The 25,755-nt window shown below is 39.9% G+C and overlaps 1 protein-coding gene across 10 annotated transcripts in view; it reads left to right on the top strand.

Annotated features, from left to right (window-relative positions):
- Window positions 1–25,755, top strand: part of LOC124125465 (multiple epidermal growth factor-like domains protein 6) — a 79,784-nt gene that overhangs the window by 44,494 nt on the left and 9,535 nt on the right. For all 10 annotated transcript variants that reach the window (XM_048390606.1, XM_048390599.1, XM_048390598.1 and 7 more), the window contains 4 exons: window positions 3,451–3,501; window positions 5,462–5,497; window positions 10,279–10,314; window positions 11,673–11,692. In XM_048390606.1, the coding sequence (XP_048246563.1) occupies window positions 3,451–3,501; window positions 5,462–5,497; window positions 10,279–10,314; window positions 11,673–11,692 (143 nt within the window). The remainder of the gene's footprint in view (window positions 1–3,450; window positions 3,502–5,461; window positions 5,498–10,278; window positions 10,315–11,672; window positions 11,693–25,755) is intronic.

The raw sequence follows: 25,755 nt of genomic DNA on the forward strand, positions 1-25,755 counted from the left end.
ATTTACGCTTTGGAGACAACAGAGAGCTTGAAATTTTGGTGCTTTTCTTTATACGACTGTGACGTCAAATCTTTTGCGTCACAATGAGCGATATGACGTCATAATGGTGACGTACGATGTAGAGCGAAAGCCTTGCAAAGCTTGCTTTGTTTTCTTTAGGGATGCCCACCCCATGTTAGCTTACCAAGTTGCCGTGCTTATATGCTTTCAATGCTTGTCATATGTTCGAGTGAAGTATTACAGTGTTAACAAACTGCTTGAGTATATACGGCACGATATTTTGTTCCGTGATTCCGTAATTCAGATCGATTACCCACTCAAAACACTGAACTTAACCCATGCCGCTTCACTCAGTATATTTACTAACACCAAAGAGTTTGCATTTTATTTAGTCATGGTAGAATGGAGATAAACATACTGTGTTTTCAATGTAGACCGCGCTAAATTTAACATTTGAAACCTCACGCTGCGCGTTCGGTTCCAAATTCAATTTAGCGGAGTTAAATCTACAGGTAACCTAGCTCTACATTGAAAACACAGTATGTTTATCTCCTAAGTGTCCGCTCATTCATTTGATTATCGTGTCCACAACTTATGTCAACTTAGTAACAACACCGAAGATACCTTCAGTTGTTTACGTAAGGGATTAATCACTGACAGGAAGGGCAGCTGGTCTTTTATTACACAAAGTGGATTTTAGTAAGAAAAGCTAGTTACCGAGTGTTAGTTGTTTATTTTAATTATTCACACTTTCAAGATCAAAGGTCATTTCACACATTCAACAATGCATGCAATGTTGTTTTTTTTGGTAGGATTAACAGAAATAGCAGAAACAGTATATGTATAACGGCTAAGAACCAGAGATAAATAAGCGCGGCAAACATGTTGATTCGTACATTTTTCTCCCAGCCAATGAAAACAGTTGTCACCGCTGCGCTACGCCCTGAAAGAGTTTGGCTTTGGCTATTTTAGCTTTATGCATCTTTCCACACGGCAGCTGCGCACAACCGCCACTCAATTATGATATTATATGTTAATAAGTACGTTTTTTCTCCCGCCTGAAAACTTGTGTATCTCCTATGGAGCCCTTGAAAATGTTTTTGACTTATTGAACAGTCATGTCAAAAGGTCAAGGCAATATCTTCGTGAACACGTGAAACGGATTTACTGTAGGTTTATGATTTGTTTGTTTGTTGTTTAACGCCGCACCCAGCAATATTCTAGCAATATTCCAGCTGTATGACTGGTAGGTTTATGAAACTTGGTACATTTCAACATTCGTAATAACATTTTCAACCATGTGCGTGTGTGTGCGCGCGCATGTGTGTGTTGTTAAATGCTGCACTCAAAACATATTCAAAATATATAGAAGGGGCCTAATTGTAAATGTGAATCTGGACCAGATCATCCAGTGATTTATGTTGTGATCAACGAACCACGCGGGCCATCAACCAAATCACAGAGTCTGACGACCCCATCCATGAAGTCACCTCTTACCACCAGCATAGGTTACTAGGGGGAAAAGTCTTATCCGGAATCCCCACCATAATCAGGCACGTTATTGAAGGTCAAAAGTTGGTTGGTTGGTTGGTTTACGCCGCACTCGGCAATATTCCAGCTATATGACGGCGGTCTGTAAATAATCGAGTCTGGACCAGACATGTGATTGATATCATGAGCATCGATCCACGCAATTGGGATCGATGACATGCATCAACCAAGTCAGTGAGCCTGACCACCCGATCCCGTTAGTCGCCTCTTGCGACAAGCATAGTCGAACCTGAAAGTCACAGAACTTTCATTTTAGGGTAGTGAGAGGCATTGGTCTTTCTGTTTTAAAGATGTCTAACATTAGACGTGCCTATTCTAGACGTGACGTTATTAAACCAGATGTGTGTGCAACTTTCTTATTGCGATAGTAAGATGTATGTGGGGTTTAGTTTTAAAAATACCTTGTATTAGACATGTTTTCTCCAATCCAGGACGAGATGTCATAAAACTTGAACTACTTGTAGCTGTGTTAATATGTTAGTAAGAATCATGGGACTTTCTGTTTCAAAGTTGTACTGCTGTGGGCATGTGTTCTTTCAAACCAGAAATGATACCACCAAACTAGAGCAAAACTATGAACTATAAACATGGGCCTAAGTTAATACGCGACAATAGGGGTAAATGATGGATATGGGCAGATAATGGTGAGGCCAGCATACTCGCGACATTCTACCGCCAACGGTGCCGTGATTAATATGTACCTTAGGCCACTTTCATAGCCAGTTATGGATTTTATTTTATGCGCATTATGTGAGTATTCCCTTTGTGTTGCTGACCCTTCTTTACACTTTACCCTATTGTGGATGAGCTGCAGAGCCTTGTGACAGTTCTGTTTGTATCAAATTCATACCGTGAACAAATGCTGTCCTATTAACCTTTAACACATTCTCGAAGATGATTCAGAACAGTTGGATATAGGTTTATTTTATTCAACTGGTCACCTTACACAAGTAGTGTATAGGATGGATCAACATCATCCATCCATTTGTGGTGTTGAATCAGTAACTTTGAACAGTCCCTAACACAAAATATTAAGTGTTGGTACCAAATACTGTGAACTCAGGTACCCTGCATATTTCCTAAAATTCAAACTCCCTGATGTTGTTGCTATTATGGGTCTGCCTTTACATTGCTATTGGCTTACATTATCACAATGGTGTAAAGTTTATATGGCAGCTTAAGCTTCAGAACATATGTAAACAAATAATGCCTAACAGGAAGATTTAGTATGAAATGACAACAAAAACTTATTCAGTGGTGGATACTAAAATATTATTAAGTTCAAGCTACTTTATTAAGTAAATCAAAACGAATAACCACCTCAAAATGAACGGTGTGCCGTTGGAACTTTGTAAGGCTTGTTCCTTAAGGATATGCTCTTTATGTTTGATTAAGACATAGCTGTGATGCACACTTGCATTGTCTCTCATATAAAGGACATTGCATAATACACCTAAGGTTTCCATTGTTCCAGGGGCGGTCGGGTAGCCTAGTGGTTTAAGCGTTCGCTCGTCACGCCGAAGACCCGGGTTCGATTCCCGACATGGGTACAATGTGTGAAGCCCATTTCTGGTGTCCCCCGACGTGATATTGCTGGAATATTGCTAAAAGCGGCGTAAAACCATACTCACTCACTCAGTCCATTGTTCCATGAAATTATTTTGATATGAAAACATTATTCAGGCTGGTTGAGTAGCCTAGTGGTTAAAGCATTTCCTCGGCATACCGAAGACCTGGGTTCGATTCCTGACATGGGTCCGATGAGTGAAGCCCATATCTGGTGTCCCCCTCTGTGAAATTGCTGGAATGAATATTGCTAAAAGCGGCGTTAAACCATACTAACTCACTTTGACATTATTCTGTGAACATACATACCATATTTGAACATTATGTTTTCAGAAATGCATGGCAATGGAGATGTGGACGACGTGAAAATGTTGAAGATATCAGGTATTACATATATCTTATTAGACATACCTTTCGTGTGAAAAAGTGTTTTTATTATTATTAATATCCTAGGGACTGCCGCTGTTTGTCGAAAAAAATAGAAATATCTAGATGAATCCCTTTGAAATAGGTCAGATAACTAGTTTCTTGTATGCAGTCACAGAGGTAAATCCTGAAGCATCTCAAAAGTGTATTTGGGATTTGGGGAAATCTTCCGCACACACTTTGGCCAGCTTTAATGTATGCGCATGGACTCCTTGTCCCATTTCATCCCCATGGTCATACTTTGGCTGTATTGAGATTACTGCCAGGGATGTACTCTTTCCGCACATACCATACTGTTAGGGGTTTTTCGGCTTTGGCATTGGTCTTGAAGTATCAGAGACAGTTAAAATCACCAAAAGATTTTATTCTTTCATAACTTCATACATGTATATTGGTCTTGATTAATTTAGTGGTACTGCTAATGTACATTTCCAAGCACAGTCCATACATCTATCACACATCGTGTAGTTTCCAAAAGGAGTGACCAGCCCCTCATGCAAATATCACTTGACATTCCTGCTTTACTTTCATCAGAACTAATGTTTTCAGTTAAAAAAAGAATGATAAAGAATGTACCTGGCACCAAAACTGAAACTTTGTCATGAGGTTTAAGTTTGTTTCAACATAATGCCCATGCAATTGAATACACTTCTTCCACCTCGGCTCCAGGACAGTTATCCTTGTTTTGTAGAATGTCAAATTCTGGTCTGTCAGCCAGCCGGCAAAAACAGCGACCAGTTCTTGCTCCTTGTTATATTTGTGAACAGCCGCCATTGCAACATGACTAGTATGAACTGGAGCATTGGCCTGATGGAGGACACCACATTGCACTTTGCACAGAGCAAAGAAAGATCTGTTGCAATTTCACTCTGTTATCTCTAAGCTTAGAGTTTTTTCACTGAAAATTTATTTTAAATTATTTGATTCCCATTTTACCATATGGGTCTGCGATATGGGGTTGTAAAGAGTTCTATACAATTTATGAGGTGCATATCCTCGCTTGTAAAACGTTTTTGAATGTTAGTATGTCAACACCAAGTAATATGGTTTATGATGAATGCGGGAGATTCCCATTGTACATTGTACTTTCGCATGCGTGCCATTGATATGTATAATTAGAAATGGCATTCAGATATTTGCAAAAGTTCAAGATATTGAACCAGAATCTTATTGATCAAACTTGCGGTACAGGAATTTTCGTGACATCATAATTCGTTTTAGACTTGGCCTGAATTATCTAAAAACTTACACAGGATGATTCTGTTGAGAAATCCCTAAGCTTATGCCCATTCTCTGACATTGTTGTCGAAGATTAATACCATTTTAAATTTATTTGCCCTATATACAAACATATAAGAAACAAGTACTTATACCGCAGTGGTCTTCATCTCATTTTAATGCTATAAGATTGTATTCATTACAGTCCTGCAATGAAACTCTAATACAACATCAACTGGCTTTGTACATACACCATGCATTTGGGTTTTGGTTATGAAAAGAATTGTTACCTTGACTTTGTAATTAATAAATTATGTTATGTAACTCCGTTGTATATGGGCCTGTGGCCTTTCATACAATAACGAATTGAACTAAACTGACTGTGTCTGGCAGCTTGACTCCTGAGAGTTTCTGGGGCTTCAATTTAATACCAAAATCACTTTATTCGAAATATGCCTCTGTTCACCCAGCAGTGAACGGCGACCCGGTAATAGAAGATGGTAATATGACTGCTAACCTTCTAGCACCTTTCAGGAAGCTTTGGTTGTTTAATCTCCAAGCAGATGTGAAAGAAGGAATCGAGTGCACACGGATCCATTGACCAGCGTTATAATGGTGTTAGCGTTTTTGACCATGCAATAACTGATGGGCTACAGCGCATTGCAGATATTCATTTGTTATATATTATTATTTGTTTCAGGAAGAAGGAGAGAACCATGAGTGAACAAACCAACAGGTAGGACACATTGTTTTGAATCCGTCACCATTCACACCATGCTATGTACCTATATATCAGTATGATGCAACTGTGCATATAGAACGTCAATGCCAGAAATGCCGAAACAGACTCCTTAGGTAAAAATAGGCGCGAAGAGTATATGAATGGATCACTGAAAATCAGTGATGATACCAGGTGTTATTATGTCCTGGACTACCGGTTGTATCCACCACTCACACTATTTGCTTTTTTCTTGCGTAACGCCCCACAACCGTACGTTTGCCAAACGAAGGCGGCTTGTATGAGAAATAGCCCCCAGTAACCTATGCTTGTCATAAGAGGAGACTTACATGGATAGAGTAGTCGGACTCAGTTACTTCGTACCCGACAGCATTGGACATTGCGATAATTGACTGGTCCAAACTCAATCATTTACAGGCCGTCTGATGAAGTTTAAATACATGTATATAAATATGAATAAACATTGTTGACAGTTTTTTAAACAGCAATCAATCGGTAAGGATGTGTGATCATGCAGCAGACACACTATAATACTAAAAATTGAGGTCAGGAAGCTAGCAATGCCTTAACTCGACTTTTGAAGCCACATAATGTGCACACAAAAGACTAAAACTGTCGGGTTTCTGGGTCAGTATAGGTCCGCAACAACCTATGTTTGTCATAGTATTATGGACTCGGCGTCCTGTATAAAGAAACAAACTAAATATAATGAAACTGAGCATGATAAACCAAAGTTGAATATGGCATGTAGGACCGTGAGATCTGAATTCATGCAGGCTCTGAGAAGGTATAGTCGTTGTCGCAGTGAATGCAACCAGAAACACTACTATAAACTGAGAAATGTGTTTTAACCCTCTTGCAGAAAGTACAAATTTGATCTTAAATTTTTACGGCTAGTCCGACTAGATATCACTTTACGCAGTCCGAAATATTTTGGAAAACTATATATTCTCTTCAGAGACATTCTACCCTCAGAGGATCTATATCCCCCAACAAAATGATTACATTATTTCAAGAAGGATGATTCTATATATTTGGTAGATAATGAGTTCTTTGGACGTGATAATGATGGCGCCACGAAAATTTTAGTGATGTTGACATGCTTCTGTTGGAATCGTCTATCACGTAAACGGAAACATTTTATGCTATATCTCGCCTTAAAACAGGTAAACCTGCTAGGTTATCGCTGAAATGCTTACGTACTCATTACCTGATATTATACCTTCCTTGTCAAATGTTTCAATCGGATTTCTGACCCATTTCTTTTCCTTCTGTCTTGTCAAAGTCTATTCAAGAATGGAAATGTACACAATCCAGACAAGTACCGGGGTATATGTCTCACTAGTATTCTTGGTAAAGCATTACTTTTATCATTAAAAATACACTGAAAGGCAAAAGAAACGTCATGTGGACGTATCATATAAATATCTTTATTTTCAAATGCTCATATATGTAAGTAGAGACATCGGAGAAAGTCCGTGTTTGACCCACATGAAATTAACAGTTTGGGGAATGTTTTTGCGAATTGTGAATTTGGGGAGGCACCAGAAGACATCACAGCTGGGGGGGGGGGGGGGGGGGGGGGGTCAAAATCAGTACCTGGTGTGGCCACCACGGGCGTTGACTAAAGCCACACATCTCCTGTACATGGAGTGGACTAGCCTGTTGATGAAGGCCATTGGGATATGGACCCATATCCTCAGGAACGCTGCACGCAGTTCTGTTGCAGTTGTCGGCCTTAGGCGTACGTCGTTGAGTCGGCGTTGGATCTTATCCCACAAGTGCTCAATGGGATTCAAATCCGGACTGAGGGCAAGCCAAGGCATGATTTGGATGTTGTGCTGCTGGAGGAAGTCCCTGGTGACTCTGGCAGTGTGGGGACGGGCGTTGTCTTGCTGAAAGGTGTGGTTTTGATGACGGGCATAAAAAGGCACGATATGGGGTATGAGGACTTGGTCAATGTAGCGGAGAGCTGTGATGCCATTACCCCTGCCTGGACCAATATTCTGAAAGACCACAGGTCCCACTCTCTGGTTCAGTCCGATTCCACCCCAAACCATGATGCTTGGGCCGCCCCACGGGTCTTGTTCCATAACACAAGCATCAGCATAACGTTCGCCCCTCCTTCGCCAGACCCTGACTCTGCCATCCACCACTGACACACAGTAACGACTTTCATCAGTGAAGATGATTCTTCTCCATTGCTGTTGACGCCAATTTTGATGCTGCCTGGCCCATTGCAGTCGGACCTGTCGGTGACAATCTTTCAGGATGGGTACACGAGCAGGACGGTGGCACGAGATGTTGTTGGCAGTTAGGCGACGTCGGACTGTACAATCACTGATGGCACGCTTTTGGTTGCCAATTGTTTGCCGAGCTGTTTCAGTGGCCATTCGGAATCGGTTCTGCAGATGTTGACGTACCATGAACCGATCTTGTCTGGGAGTAGTGACTCGAGGACGACCACTATGCGGTCGGTCGTCGGTGGTGTTGGTGGTGTTGTGGCGATGTTGCAAACGATATATCGTTCTGACGTTGACATTGAATGCATTTGCAACGACCTGTGCACTCTGGCCTGCTTGCAGTCTTTCGATTCGCTTGTAGGCTCTCATTTCCTGATAATCTTGGCATGGCTGATGAATCGAAATAACGAAAGCCAGCTTAACAATTTTGGGTGTCTTTTATACCCATACCATCCACGATATGCACGTGCATCATGTTTTTGACAAGACTTTTCCGCAATTGAGTCCATTTGCACTTTTGTAGGGTGCGTTTGGGCAAAGCAGTCCATTTTCGACTCAATTGTTAAATGGACTTTAAGGCAACAAAAAGAAGCAGTAGAACGTTAAATGAGTTTATTGACCACAGAACATGTAACTGCCAGTGTCTGTTAAGTTTTATCAGTATTTTCAGAAGTGACGTTTCTTTTGCCTTTCAGTGTATATCAACACGGTGGTAAAACATGAGAGATTTGAATCCTGAAACACAAGCGAGATTTAGAAAGGACTATTTGACTTTTGACCACATATTCACTTCGTATGCAGTCATTGAGAAATATTTATCCCACAGCAAACGCAAGTTGTATGTCATCTTTGTTGATTTTTAAAAGGCATTTGATTCTGTAAATAGAGCTAAATTGTGGAGTTGTCTGCAAAATAAAGGTTAAGGAGGCAAATTGTTTGCCACTGTTAAATCAATCTATGCAAATGTAAAATCGTGTGTACATGTACATCGTGGTGATACTAAAAGTGACTTTTTTTATTGCCCGACAGGCTTACGCCAAGGATTAGTTTAAAGTCCTATACTTTTCTCATTTTTTATAAAAGAGTTATATGTTGATATCATGCAGTCTAGTAGAAATGGCATCCAGCTCTTCCCTGACATAGAACTATTGATGCTACTTTTTGCAGATGAGGTGATTTTGATGTCTTGTACTATTATTGGTCTACAGAAGCAGCTTCAAATATTTTCGGAATATTCAGATGAATAGAAACTTAGTGTTATCTTGATAAAACAAATATTGTTATATTTCGTAGAGGTGGTCGAGTGGCCGCAGGAGAGAAATGTTTTTAATGGTATATGTATTAATTTTGTGAATGAATACAAATACCTTGGCATAGTGTTTACCCATACACTAAATCTGAATAAGTCTGTAATTAATCACACTAACAGAGCAAAGAAAGATCTGTTACAATTTCACTCTGTTATCTCTAAGCTTAGAGTTTTTTCACTGAAAATTTATTTTAAATTATTTGATTCCCATTTTACCATATGGGTCTGCGATATGGGGTTGTAAAGAGTTCTATACAATTTATGAGGTGCATCTCCTCGCTTGTAAAACGTTTTTGAATGTTAGTATGTCAACACCAAGTAATATGGTTTATGATGAATGCGGGAGATTCCCATTGTACATGGTACTTTCGCATGCGTGCCATTGATATGTATAATTAGAAATGGCATTCAGATATTTGCGAAAGTTAAAGATATGATACTTGTCGTCAGTTCAAGTCATTGCTTGAACCAGAATCTTATTTATCAAACTCACGGTACCGGAATTTTCGTGACATCATAATTCGTTTTAGACTTGGCCTGAATTATCTAAAAACTTACACAGGATGATTCTGTTGAGAAATCCCTAAGCTTATGCCCATTCTCTGACAATGTTGTCGAAGATTAATACCATTTTAAATTTATTTGCCCTATATACAAACATCTAAGAAACAAGTACTTATACCGCAGTGGTCTTCATCTCATTTTAATGCTATAAGATTGTCTTTATTACAGTCCTGCAGTGATACTCTAATACAACATCAACTGGCTTTGTACATACACCATGCATTTGGGTTTTGGTTATGAAAAGAATTGTTACCTTGACTTTGTAATTAATAAATTATGTTATGTAACTCCGTTGTATATGGGCCTGTGGCCTTTCATACAATAACGAATTGAACTAAACTGACTGTGTCTGGCAGCTTGACTCCTGAGAGTTTCTGGGGCTTCGATGTAATACCAAAATCACTTTATTCGAAATATGCCTCTGTTCACCCAGCAGTGAACGACGACCCGGTAATAGAAGATGGTAATATGACTGCTAACCTTCTAGCACCTTTCAGGAAGCTTTGGTTGTTTAATCTCCAAGCAGATGTGAAAGAAGGAATCGAGTGCACACGGATCCATTGACCAGCGTTATAATGGTGTTAGCGTTTTGACCATGCAATAACTGATGGACTACAGGGCATTGCAGATATTCATTTGTTATATATTATTATTTGTTTCAGGAAGAGGGTGAGAACCATGAGTGAACAAACCAACAGGTAGGACACATTGGTTTGAATCCGTCACCATTCACATCATGCTATGTACCTATATATCAGTATGATGCAACTGTGCATATAGAACGTCAATGCCAGAAATGCCGAAACAGACTCCTTAGGTCAAAATAGGCGCGAAGAGTATATGAATGGATCACTGAAAATCAGTGATGATACCGGGTGTTATTATGTCCTGGACTACCGGTTGTATCCACCACTCACACTATTTGCTTTTTTCTTGCGTAACGCCCCACAACCGTACGTTTGCCAAACGAAGGCGGCTTGTATGAGAAATAGCCCCAAGTAACCTATGCTTGTCATAAAAGACTTACATGGATAAAGTAGTCGGACTCAGTTACTTCGTACCCGACAGCATTGGACATTGCGATAATTGACTGGTCCAAACTCAATCATTTACAGGCCGTCTGATGAAGTTTAAATACATGTATATAAATATGAATAAACATTGTTGACAGTTTTTTAAACAGCAATCAATCGGTAAGGATGTGTGATCATGCAGCAGACACACTATAATACTAAAAATTGAGGTCAGGAAGCTAGCAATGCCTTAACTCGACTTTTGAAGCCACATAATGTGCACACAAAAGACTAAAACTGTCGGGTTTCTGGGTCAGAATAGGTCCGCAACAACCTATGTTTGTCATAGTATCGTGCTATGCTCATGATAATGATGACTCTACAATATTTTCGCCTTAGTAGAGTTGAACTGTCAACGGGCTTGATGCCATTTGAGGATAATTTAGTACTTCTGGCTCTGTAGTCAGGCAATATTATAGTACGTCACCAACAATTCCTTTGAATGAACATTATCGTCACGGAATTTGCACTAGTTGCAATTCCATCTCTGTGGATAGGTTATACAATGTCAAACTAAACCTCAATCGAATCTGTCCAAAAAAACGACAACCGCCATAAGAATCAACGGCAATTGCTTACAATTGAAATCCGAGTTGACATGACCTACAGTTGAGTTACAGAAAACTATGATGCACTGACTGGGGTTGAATATAAAACGTCAATGCCTGAGAATAACCAACCTCGATTATCCGCCGAAACAGATTCCACTGAGCGCAAAAAGGCAAAAAAGCGTTGAAATTTTATGAATTATGCTAATATCAATTTGCAAAGAACAGTAAGTTATTGTTGCCTGACCATACACAGAAATACCCCTGCAATGCGACGGCGGCCTTAACAAAAAGCAGACAATCATATATAGTAGAGAGACATATATACTCTACTTTGTAAGAATATTTTCACTTTTGAAAGGGTGGGGGTATCGTTGATTCTGTTTTCTTCTTGATCAAACATCTTCATCAAACAGTTTTCCTCTTCGTTCACAGAAGTTACGCGCGAGATAGTGGTAAGTAATTTTAATCATTTTACACATAAAAGCAACAGAGAGAACATATAAGATGTTTATGTTCTGCATGAAAAACAAACACACATCAGTTTCTAGTTCTGCTGAACCAAACATTCAAGTGAGCTTGTCTTTGCTTGTTTTCCGCCCGATTGTGCATTTTCTCCTCTGAAACAGAATAGCCTGTGATACTGAAATTGTGTTTGTTTGTTTGTTTCGTGATGTGCCAATAAAATGTATGACGTTTTCATTTATGTAAATGATTTCCACAAAGGTGTTTAAATAATTCACGTCCACCTTTTGATATTTCCGATTCAGCAACGACATCGAAAGTGACGGTTTTGCCCAGCAATCAGCAATTATCATAAGTATAATTATGCAATTTTGATATGTGTGGTATTGGGAATAACATATTTGGTGGAGTATTTTGATTGTTAAATTTGGACGCTGCTGTATCCTGCACAACTGGAACCTCAATGACTGCTGGTGTCTGGGATTGTTCTGTTGTAGAGAGGTTATGTTTTTCGGTCACTCCTTCAAGGCGCATTTTTGCTGTTCATGTGTGTTTGTGTGTGTGTTAGTGTGTGTGTGTGTGTGTGTGTGTGTGTGTGTGTCCGCCGTCATTAAGATGGAATATTTCTGAGTGCGGCGTTTAACATAAAAAAAAGAAAGAAAAAAGTATGTATGTACGTAATAAAATTTGCTGAATACAAGTACAATATATCAAAATAATTACTAGAGCATCCGTGTTGGTAAACAACAATGTTCTACTAAAAATATATACACTTTACCGAATAGCAGGAGTTTATATATTGGATCCGATCTGTTGACTATGACGTAATGGCAGAACTTCCTTTTAGTGTCATATGCTCCTAATGATGTTGCATGTAATATTTAAGCTTAGTAGGCTGGAAATGACTGGGGTACTGTTAAAGCGGCGTTAAACCCAACTTACACACTTACTTTTAAGCTTTCCCTCAACATAAGCTACCGGACAAAAGAAAATAGTTGTATAAAAAGCAAAAAAGATGGTACAGGTTTGAACCCCAGCAGAAAACATTCGCCCAAATGCAACATGACCACCACCACAACACAGATTTTCGAACGCATCTTTCCAAATCATGCATTGTTGAAAACGTGCAAAACGTGATTTTGAGACATTGGTCCAAATTCACGTGCCTGATTGGGGCATAAATACCGACGTTGGACAGAGCAGCAAAAAAACACCAAGAATATGCCAAGACTTATACAGGCGCAACTAGACAGAGCGCTCGCTATGGCCAATATGGGGGCTACTCAACGTCAGATAGCCAGAACCTTCAACTGCTTCCAGACCACCATCAGCAAGTTGATAATCCGCTACCAACAGACAGGACAGACTCAAGACCGGCCAAGATCGGGAAGACCGAGAGTGACAACACCGGCCGAAGACCGCTACATCCGGCAGATTCACATCCGAAACAGATTTGTGACGGTGACGTCAACGGCGGCAACAGCACTAGGCTAGGGCATGCCATCAGCAGACGAACAGTCCTTCGACGACTTTGTACGGCTTGCCTACCGACCCTTCCGTGGAATGGCCTTGACCCGTCTACACCGTCAACGCAGACTGCAATGGGCACGAACTGTACGTCGGTGGCAGCGAAGTGACTGGGCGAGAGTGCTCTTTACGGATGAAAGTCGGTTCTGTCTGTTCAGAAACGATGGCAGAGTTCGAGTTTTTCGACGAAGGGGAGAGCGACTGGCGCCAAACTGCATTAGAGAAGTTCACCCGTTTGGAGCCGGAGGCGTCATAGTATGGGGTGGCATTTGTGGCCAGATTACAACACGACTGGTTATCATCTGAGGAAACCTGAAAGCTCAGCGATACAGGGATGAAGTGTTGAGACCTGTTGTCCCGCCCTTTATTCAACATCAGCCATGAGGATTAATTTTGCAACAAGATAACGCAAGGCCTCACACCGCCCGAATTGTTCAAGACTACCTGAACAACGTTAACGTCAACGTTTTGCCCTGGCCACCTTGTTCTCCAGACATGAACCCCATTGAACATCTCTGGGATCATCTTGATCGTCAGCTGAGACAACATGTACCGCCTCCAGCGAACCGACAGGAACTTGAACAGACTCTATTGAACTTATGGAACAGGACTCCTGTTGACGTTATCCGCCGACTGACGCCGGCAATGAGGAGGCGTGTGTTGGCGTGCATGGATGCCCAGGGTGGTCACACTCGCTATTGATGACGTGTTACCTGACTACTGTGTCATTAATGGACTCTTCATGCACTTTTTCAATGAACTCTGATTTGTGTAATTTTTAATTTGGACCCCTTGACTCTTTCTTTGTGAATTGCGGAGAATGCAATATCGGCATTACAATGCATTTTCATTCTAATTCATAGAAAATGATTTCTGTTTATAAATTAATCATCATAAATCTCACATATGCCTTTGTGTTTGGTGTTTGGTCAAGTGAAGTCGGTGAAAACTTTCTTTTGCCCGGTAGTTAAGATTAAACACATTATTTCCAAATGTTAAATTAACATCAAGATTAAAGATATTATAAACAGTAATGTTTAAAATCTTACTTTACTTTATTTTATTCTAAGAAAAAATCCGGAACACGTCTAATTCTCACCCGTCACTTGAAACGTGTTTATGTTCATGATTATCACATGATGGGGTGGCACATGTGGAATAAACCGTTTTCCTCAAATCAACTGAAGATGCATTATCACTTGTATGAGAAGGTAATATCAAGTCCTTCGTCCAAGGTAACAACAGCCTCTGGCATTATGTGATTCTCACGTTCAGAGCAACCAATACCTAATTTATACGAGCTTACAAGAGTTCCCGCTGCATCTAGTTTATGCTCTGGATAATACTGACATGGCATTTCATTTATATTCAATTCTTAATTTGTCATTGTCCGGTCTTGACCTTCTGAGTTAGTATTTAATAAAAAGCTGTCAACGATGGACAGTAAAATAACTAGAGTATCACAGTTTCGATTTAAAAACAACAACATTTTCAATCAACAGTACAATATATAAATGGGCTATAGATCACCAGCAACCAAAGTTAGGCCACCTTACTAGGGACCGTGGGGACTTACATTACTTTTGCTACCTGCACGGCTCCCCAGCAGCATTTACACCAATCCTTCAGCTGCTGGTGATGGGATGCAATTAAGCCAACAGTTAAAAAACCCAAATATACTACGTTTAAAACCGATGTAAGAATAAATGTATTTTGAATGATGTGGGCTTACATATCCTCTCAGGGGGACAATAATTTTACACTACTTCAACCCCCTTTGAGGATATAGCCACTAAAAATCTAAGTTACAAATTATACATTACCAATATAAAATATAGCTATTTAAGCAATTAAAAATTTATCAATAAGTTCATTTTAAAAAAACCAACCTATAATTAAATGAGAATTGATTCTATTAAAAGGATCCGTTATTGATGATGATTTGAAATATTTATCCCTTGTGATGGAAAAATCAACACAGTCAAGCAGGACATGCTTGACCGTGATTCTCTCATCACAAGGGATACAAAATGGGGGATCCTCACCTTTCAGTAAATAATCATTTGTATACCTGCTATGGCCAATACGACATCGTCGTATTATGACCTCTTCAAATCTGGACTGAAAACCCAAGTAGGTGTAGCTAAGTGTTGGTTTAATTTCATGTAATTTATTTATACCTACTTGAGTGTCCTAATTCTTTTGCATTAGATCATGGATGTAAAATCTAATCACGGGTAAAAACAAAAGACATTGTCACACTGGCCTACTGCAAGATTGTTATGAAGTTCTATGATGTCACGTATAAGTGGATGTTGACAGGAAAAATTCTTAATGGCCTGAAGACAGGAACGGGAATCAGAAACTATAATGAACTGTGTGTGCTTAGATTGAGTATTTATATATTTGAGAGCTGTTAATATTGCCTTTGATTCTGCTGTAAAAATGGAACTGCCGTTTGGTAATCTGGATGATAAGGTTCTGGATCCAATGACAGTGGCACAAGCAACTGCGTCATCATCATTGTATCCATCTGTAAAGATAGAGTTGTATGTATGATAGTTGTTTCTTAATTGATGATATTCTTGTTGGTACATTATTTCATTGGTGTCTGATTTCTTTAGTTTGGTTAACGAGAGATTTACCTGTGGCTTTACCAGTTGCCATGGAGGCGACAAGAGAATTTGGGTGGGAGATATGTTATTGAGTTGAATGTCGACAGCAGAAAGGTCAGGTTTGCTTCTTAATCCAAGGGGTGGAATAAGGGGTTGTTTCTTATAATATAGATCCTCATACAGAGGAGTAAAAGCGCACTCAAAAGCTGGATTTGAGTGATAAGAAAAAAGTTTTGTAACGTATTGCAATGAGAGTTTTTGGCGGCGATATTGGGGGATGGTTCATCAGCCTCTACATACAGACTATTAATGGGTGAAGTTCTGAAAGCACCAAGGCAAAGCCTCAGTCCTTGATGATGAATTGTAACTTATAATTTTAAATTACTTTTACAGGCTCCACCATAGACGATGGAGCCATAGTCAAGTTTTGATCGGATCAGTGTTCTGTAAAGTTGAAGGAGAGTTTTCTGATTTCCTCCCCACTTGGAATTTGAGACAACTTTTAACAGATCTAGGGCCTTCAGACATTTATCCTTTAAGTATTTTATGTGGGGCAGAAAGGTCAAATGATAATCGAAAATAAGACCTAAGAATTTGGCTTCTTTTACAACTTAAATAGGAGTGTTGTCTAAAATTAATTCTGGCTCTTTGTGGAGTTTATATTTTCTACGAAAATGTATACAATTTGTTTTTAGATTTTGAAAATTTAATACCATTTTCTAAAGACCATTTCTGAATTTTTTTTAAACATAGCTGCAGTTGCCTTTCAACAGTATGCATGTTTTTGCCACGACAGGAGATATTAACATCATTCACAAAGAGCGATCCATAAATCGAATCATTTAAAACTTTAGACAGACTATTTATCTTAATACTTAACAATGTGACAGACAAGATACTGCCTTGTGGGACACCCTGAACCTGATTATAATGATCAGAGAGGGTAGAACCCACGTGGACTTGAAATTGCCTGTCAGTTAAAAATTCGGATATACATTGAGGCAAACGGCCTCGTAATCCAAAATCATGTAAATCTTTTAAAACCCGTTTTTCCATGTAGTGTCATATGCTTTTTCTAGATCGAAAAAGATACTGCATGTTGTTTATTTATTATTGCATTTTTAACAAATGATTCTAAGCGAGCCAAATGGTCGATGGTACTTCTGTTTTTCCCGGAAACCACATTGTATATCAGTAATTAGATTATTTGATTCCAAGTACCAAACTAGTCGATTATTTATCATGCGTTCCATGGTTTTGCAAACGCAGCTTGTCAATGATATTGGTCGGTAATGTGATGGATCAGTGTGATCTCGACGGGGTTTGGGTATCGGGACGCCTATAGCATCACACCATGAAGGAAGAAACTTCAGGAGTTGATAGTGTATGTTATCAGCTCCTGTAGCAGTATCGTGAGCTTGTCCAGGGGCAGTGTGGAGTTCATGAATAGAGAATAGTTCATTATAATCTTCCCCATTATCTGAATTAAAATTACTAGGTTTCTTTTCTTGCTGTCTTTGATACTTTTGGAATTGAGGTAGATGTGGAAGAGGTTATTCGCAAGTTTATTAGCAATATCTGATTTATAAGTTAGTAGTTAGTCCCCATTTTTAAGAAGGTGAATACTAGATTTAGTGCCCTTACCTTTGATTCTTTGGATCATGTTCCTTACCTTGGACATGGGCCTTCGTGAATTTATTTCGGACACATTATTTCGCAAAGATTGGCGTTTACTTTGTATAAATGTTCGCCTTGCTTTAGCATTTCAAATTTTAAATTTGTTTACATTGTGGACCATAGGATGGCGACGGAAATAACGCTCAGCATTTTTCCTCGCCTTCCTAGCTTGTTTGCAGACATCACTAAACCATGGTTTACCGATGTGGGAAATTGCAGAGGACTTTGGAACACATTCTTCAGCTATTTTGTTGAGTTCATCAGAAAAGCTTTGTATTGGATCAGGAATATCTGTAAAGCGGTCAGGTGTTAGTCTGCCTGTACTGAGAATGTCAAATAGAGGCCAGTTGGCTTCAGTAAAGTTCCATCGAGATGATGGTTGAACATCTGATGGGGTAACAGGGTTTAATATTGTTGGAAAGTGGTCACTTCCACAGAGGTCATCGTGGACCGACCATACAAATTCATTCAGCAGGTTGCAATTGGTAACAGACAAATCCAGAGAAGAGTATGCGCCTGTACCAGGATGTAAATATGTTTTTTAATTATCCTTAAAAAGGCATAGAGTATTGTTGGAGATAAAATCTTCTAGGAGTTTGCCTTTATTGCTTGTATGACCACTTCCCCGAAGCGGATTATGCCCGTTCATATCGCCCATTATGATACAAATAGGAAGCTGGTCATAGAGAGATTGAAGATCTGTTTGCTGAAGAGAAGCAGATGGAGGAATGAAAAGTGAGCACAGAGTTACAAAAATGTGCATTGTGATATGAACTGCGATAGCTTGTAGAGGGGTATTGAGAGGAACAGGGCTATGAATAACACCTGCCTCACTAAGATTGAAAGACCCCCAGTTGCTTTAGCCCCTGGAAGTGAAAAGAAATGATATGAATCATATTGTCTAATGTTTAGTTGATCTGTAGTTTTAAAGTATGTTTCCTGAAAACAAAAGACTGATGGCTTAACAGTCGTACACGGAGATGTAGGCACCAAGAAAGTGTTGGAGGGATATTTTCTTTAGTTTCCTTTTCTCTGTTTTCGATAAATGAAGTTCTGATGCTGGTTCTGTTTTATTTGAAGGCTGTGAAGGTTGTACAACCTCCGTTTGTGAAGCTGATGTTGCAGTATCATTTTGAGATGTTTCAACTGTAATATCTGGGAGCATCCGTTTCTCACTAATCCAGGAGATGGTAGTTTGACATCTTGTAGACACTGCGGCAACATTGATAACAGGACTAGAAGTTACTGCGGCTGAGTAAGATTTAGCTGAGGTATTTGGAGATTGTGACTGAACTATTCTTTATCTTCATGAAAAGAGATATTGTTTGTGTGTTTGATTTTTAATATTTGTGATTGAAGAACAAAGGCTGGACAGAGTTTAGCTGAGGCCAAATGGTCCCCCTTGCAATTGGTACATTTAATGGCAGCTGTGCACTGCAGCGGGCACAGATTGTACTGAAAGTGCAGGTCTTAGCTCCGTGCCCAAAATGTTGACATTTGTAACATCGGAGTGGGTTTGGTACATAAACCTCCACTCCGATGTTAAAATATCCAGCTTTGATAGATGTTGGAGATACGTGTTTGCCTTGATAATTTGGTCATCTTGTTTTCGGGTGAATCGCTTGACAGCTGTTACGCCTTGTTTTGTCAGTTCAGTCACAATCACGTCTCCGATCATGTCAGAGAGACACATCGGGCTCTGTCTCTTACAATGCCCCGACACGAGTTCAGCGTTCTGTGTGCCGAGACAACAACCTCCACATTTGCAAATTGGCTGATTGAGAGCAGGTTCAGATATTGTTGTCTTCTTACACACTCTACTGGTATGGAGCCATTACGCACGCGGGAGACATTTTCAACTTTTCCACAACAACCATTGATGGTCTTGAAAATGGCAAACGGGTTTAATTTTAAGGGTTGGTGATCTGATGCTTCGATTACAATGAATCGAGCCCATGAATCTATTTGTAGATCAGTTTCTTCATCAGAAGAGCTGGCATCTATGTGATTTCTTTTTGAACCAGGGTATTTCGTAGACATAATGAGAGAAAGTGGTTCTGCACCCCTGCAGCTCCCCAGTCATCACTCACTCACTCACGAGGACGGTGTCTTATTGCATTGGATATCCAAAATGCAAAACACCAGGGCTACAGGGGTGTTTACTAAATTTATTGCCAAGCTGGTTCTGCCAATAACAATAATTTAGAAACACACTGAATTTAGCGGTCAACATTACCAGATTGGCCCATAAGTCACCGCCTTCTGGCATAGGACTCTAGGCAATGTATTTATTTCAGTAAATGTGTTTTCAAAAAACAAGCAATACATTTGTGATAAACATAATACATGCAAATGCAAATATAATAATTAGAAGTAATACACACAGGGCTTGGTGTGACCAGCCGATTGATAGAACCGGGACCATTCTTCCACCCGTCTAGGTGAAGTATGGGTCGAAATAGTGTGTTGGGCAGAGGAACACAGTTCCAGGAACCAGTGCCCTCAACTGCCAGACTACCAGACTGTGTTGAAAAAAGGAACACTGTTCCTGGCTCCAGTGCCCTCAAACATTAGAATCCCCTCCTCCAACGACACAGGGACGCAACCCACGGCAAACAGGTTGGCCAATTTGGTTGCCTTTTACGACCAGCAATGGGGTGCTGAGGACACATTCTACCCCGGGTCCACACGGGGAAAGAGCTTTTACCGTTACCCGGCACTCCCCACGGATAGGTTGCTCTTCACGAGTGCCTTGACCTTCTGAATATGGTGCAGAACTAGTGTACTGTAGACAGCTACGGAAAATCCTTGCTTGGTAATTGGTTCTTAGAATATGTAGTTTCAAGCTATCACTGTTCGGTTGCATTGTGAGGTCACTCTCATTGCCAAATCGAGTGCAGTTGCAAAGAACTCACGCAGTCTTTCAACAACTGCTCGATAAGTAAAGACTTGTATCTTTTTACAAAGCTGTAAGGTGTCGTCGGGTCTAAGTTCTAGAGTGTGTATGCATGTATGAATGTGTGGTGTGGCATGGTAATGTTATGGTGTGTGGAAGTGTGTGCATGTGTTAGGTGTGTGTGTGTGTGTGTGTGTGTGTGTGTGAGCGTGTGACATGGAAGTGTTGGTGTGTGGTTTGGTAGTGTGTGCATGTATGTACGGGGGAAAATTGCTAACTGTAAAACACTTACTATGTTAATGCCCAACTGGCCCCGTGAAGACCATGGGTAGAATAAGTCTTTAGCAACCCATACTTGCCGTAAAAGGCGACTACGCTTGTCGTAAGAGGCGACTAACGGGATCGGGTGGTCAGGCTCGCTGACTTGGTTGAAGCACGTTATCCAATTGCGTGGATCGATGCTCATGGTATCAATCACTGTATTGTCTGGTCCAGACTCGGTTATTTACTGACCGCCGTCACATAGTTGGAATATTGCTGATTATGGCGTTAAACAACAAACACACAAACAAACACAAACATGATGACACAAACTACAGAAAATAGCCTTATCTAATTAGAGACGAATGGTGAGCTAATAAGCGACGAATGCCAGCTTGAAAAACTGTGTGTCCTAGAAATCAGCTGTTTGTGGTCAGTTGAGTTTCCATGACCGTCATTTCAGTCTGTATTTTTCAGTTCATGGATTTTAATTTTGTCATTCTATCGTATTGATATATGACGGGTATCGTGACCAATGTATCTAAATATGTAAGATTTCGTAACCTTCCGCATCGTTGCATCCATAATAATTACAAACAATTAGAGTATAGTTCATTGGCTACTGTTGCATGTATATAACACCGCACTCAGCAACATTCCAGCTGTATGACGGCAGTCTGTAAATAATGGGGTTTGAACCAGACAGTCCAGTGATTGACATAATCAGCATTCATCTACGCAACTGGGATTCAATGACATGCGTCAACCAGGTCAGTGAGCTTGATTACCCGATCCCTTTAGTCGCCTTTTATGACAAGGATGGGTTGCTGAAGACACACTGGGTGATGCGCTGATACACTGTTCATATGAATCGGTTGGGTCCTCAGGTAATTTCCCAACAAAATACAGACATTTGGCATAGTGCTTGTAACATGAGGCATGATAACGCACATCTTTCCCTTGCGAATACATTTGTCTGTAACACATTTGTTTCGTGAAAAATAATGCATTTCTGGGGCAAAATATGTACTGACCTTTTTGAACAAGTGGTAGTTGCACTAATTTGGTGTCAGAAAGGTATCTTTGGCGTTTTAGGAGAAAGTGCACTTAAAGTTTCAATTGGATAAATGTCATTTTTTTAAATCCCTATCTTTCCGTTTCAGGCCTTGTTGTATTCGGTTCTTATCAGTGAACCGCTGATAGACGGCTTTGTTCCGAACGGTTGTTAGAGACTGTTCTTTGATTTGCGTCTCAAAACCATCCAGGTGTATCCAAATGTCCATACATTCACATATTCTATCCAGTGATACATCAGTAAATGCAGATAGAAGTTCGTTTTCAACATGAAAAATGTGACAAACACATGTGTGCCTAGCCTGAGATCACACAAGTGTTTTTTTAGTCTAGGTTCAAGTCACTCACATCTTCTAGGCTAAATACTCACTCCAGGGTCAGATCACTATTCCCTGGGCTCAAATCAATCACCTACATTTTTAACAATGTTCTACTTCTCCTGTTCAGCTTTGGCATTCAGTTCTAAAGCTTTCAGATGTTCATGTGACCTTCTTCTTACTTGATAAGGGAGTAGGTGATTGTCGGCATACATTATTATTTGTAGACAGTCTGTAGATGTGCAGGAAACGATCTGTGTAAATTACATTTGAACAAAAATGTGACATCAATCGCTAGTTACAATTCTGATAGGGTGTTTAGTTTTACCCAAAGATTTGTCAGATCTCTCAACTAGTTAGGATGAAAGTCACTTTGCTTCCACTTGCTCTAACACAAGAAGTCCCTTGCTCTTCGGTGTCCATCCACTTTTTTAATTTTATACCAATAAGAGAGTTACAAGTAATAAGTTGATCTAGGTTTACTGTCCTGGACTCGGGTGATCAAATTAGGTGATGTTGGTATGGAAGAACCCACTCCTGAATGATTAAGGGGTTACCTGGGAGTCAAAAAACAGAACAAAACATAGATGATAGTGATACTAGATTTAATCACATCATTATTTGCCTTGTTTTACTTGTTTGTATGAACAATGAATTGTTTCAAACTTCCAAATCATATACATAAACTGTTTCCCTTTAAGCCGTAACTTCGCAATACATTAACTAATAGTTTTAAGAAATATTGACGTTTCTTAAAGTTAATATTATTCTCCAATGATAGACTAAACCCTGATTACAAAGTTAACATACATTTCTCAGACCTTTACCGGTTACTTACAAACTTATGCAACAACATATTGAGTGAAGTATTTTTCATTTACATTTTCAAATGGCGACAAGCAGTTATATCGAAGACAACAATCAATTTTGGCAATGACTCATTGTTTGATGCAATGGAACCCACGAAAGAACTTGCGCGTCAGATATATTTTCTGCCGTTTGATTCATTTTTATGCATTTGGAATTTAACATCATAATGGTTACGGGCGACAGTAACGTATGTTTCAGATTTTCTCAGTGAAATGAATGTATGGGTGTTCCTGGTCTCGTCAGGTGTGTCAGGTGATGGCGACCTAAATGTATAGTTTTATAAAAGACACAACTACAATAACGTTCCCCATTCCAGAAGTGGTATAATTAGTAACAGAAATCCTATACTTATATATATTTCCTACTCAGAAATCCCTTTTCATGAACATTGTAAGTTCACTGTTTGTATATATTGATCTCTTCAGTAATGCCTTTATAATACTTCCTCCCGAATAGATATAAATTGAAGTATGTCGTTACTTGTGAAACTGTGGTGTTGTTTTAAGAATTAATCGTCAGTCAGATGTCTCACGAGGAAAGCAACGGTGTACTCCTGTTTAATTAATTGCTCGTATGCAACTGCTCTTGTGATGAGCCGTGTTCCAGTGGTCACAGATTAAGTGATCTGGGCCCTTTGATGATTAGATGATCCGGGCTTTTATTGAGCTGGAAAGGCAGGTGATGTGGGTGTACTGCAGCTCTTCAGATACAAATGGTGCAGAAGTAAGCTTAGGAAACTTGCTCAAAATAAGGAACGTTATTCTTGTCTACACGCATCAATGGATATATCAACACAAGTATTATTTTTACACAACTTTGTAAATGCATGTACCGTTAATAGCAGACTGCGTTTGGTTCGCTGTAACTTTCACTTGCGTGCTTGGAACAAAAGAAAAAGAAACAATGTAATTATCATGCAAGAGTTTTTGTTTATTTAATCGGTGCTGAGACCCGTAAAGATTCCGGGGTAGAATAGGTCTTCAACAACCCATGCTTGTCGTAAAAGGTGACTAACGGGATCGGGTGGTCAGGCTCGCTGACTTGGTTGATGCATGTCATCGATCCTAATTGCGTGGATCGATGCTCATGACATTTATCACTGGATTGTCTGGTTCAGACTCGATTATTTACAGACCGCCGTCACATAGCTGGAAAATATTGCTGAGTGTGGCGTTAAACAACAAACCAACCAACCAACCAATCGGTGCTGAACATCCACTCATTTTCAAACATGTCTCAGTCTAAATAATAAGTTCTTTCTGAACAAATGTTGCAAACTGTTCATTTTACATGTGACATGTGAGTTTACATCAATATTTGTAAACAACAATGTTGCCCAATGTCAACATAATGACCCCTCAGTGACCAGGTGTTCTTCATTCATCGCACGGTTAAAATGTTCCCTTCCGTTTGAGAGATAGATCATACAGATCTATGTCTTGAAAGGTGGCACGTGTTAACACACACAGGGTTATAAGTCATCCAGCGCCTTTGTCCTCATCGATTGTCTGTGTGAGCTACAACAATTGTTTTTAACATTGACGCCACAGCAACAACCTCAAAGTCTGCGGCCCACATAGCATTCTTGTCTATGCCACTAGCATCTACATATGCTTCAATGTCTGAATGACAGGAGTATTTCTTTTCTGTATGTCTGATCTTTGAGAAGATTTACTATGAGATCATGTACAATCTTGTGATGGGTCTCCTCACCAGTGATGTCTTTGTAAACAGAACAAAACCATAAGTTCCCGTCTCCAGTAATGCTGTCTGGTATATGTGCGTTGCCATCAGGAGTACCTGGAGCTCTCCTTGTGAACCTGCCTCTGGATTATGTAATCCAGAGTCGATCACAATTCCACATCCGAGCTGGATTTGCATTCCGAGATTGATATAACTTTAACATCGGCGTTGTCGTTTGTCTGACGTTGTATGTTAGGAGCAGGAGTTGACGGAGTGGAGCTTGGTGACGCAGGAGCTGGCGGTTGAAGGGAGTTTTAGATTGCATCCATTCACCTTGGTCTTGAGTATTGACGAATTGTCTCTTTTGGATAGCTCCTACAATCCTTTGCCAACGCATCTCCTGGATACATAAGGCCCTGACCATGGGTGGGTGTTCTTCCCTCCTTTTCTATCAGCTTGTCTGGAGTTCCAAACTAAGACACATTCACCCTTAGCAGATGAAGTTTTCGATGTCTGTCGTCGCTGATTTTCACGTCTGTGGTGGTCTTGTGAGATGTTGATGTTAGATGCTTTTGGATGGATGACTTTCTGAAGTTGGCTAATGAACTTGAGGTGTTCTGTCAGTGATGTGTTGTACGGTAATTGACTTCAGGTTCAACAATGTCGTTCGTGCTCACCGATGATGGCTCTGCAATATCCACTGAGAGAACTGCAATATGACCATACATCAGGTAGAAGTCATTGTATCGTGTTGATGTTTGCCGACTGGTGTTGAACGCATACAGGACACCAGGAGGTTTTCGTGATGATCTCCTTCTCTCAGTTTCAGGAGAGACGTCTGTATGGTGCAGTTGTATGTCTCAACAAAGTCATTTGCTTGAGGGTGGTAGGGACTAGTACTGCATTGTTCTACCCCAAGAAGGGCGTGGAATTCTGCAGAGACCTTGTTTATGAGTGTTCTTACACACCTCTTACACGTCTGCGAGTTTGTTTGTTATTATTATCAGTTACATTATCTGTTGTTATGTCAACATTATCGGGTTTTTTCAGAGTGTAAATCCCCTGGATGCCACAGCGACACATATGCCCCTCCTCTTCAACCCTCACTTCGAAATCGAATAAAATCGGATATT

Source organism: Haliotis rufescens, unplaced genomic scaffold, assembly GCF_023055435.1.
Source record: "Haliotis rufescens isolate VD_foot unplaced genomic scaffold, xgHalRufe1.0.p SCAF_9, whole genome shotgun sequence".
NCBI lineage: Eukaryota > Metazoa > Mollusca > Gastropoda > Lepetellida > Haliotidae > Haliotis > Haliotis rufescens.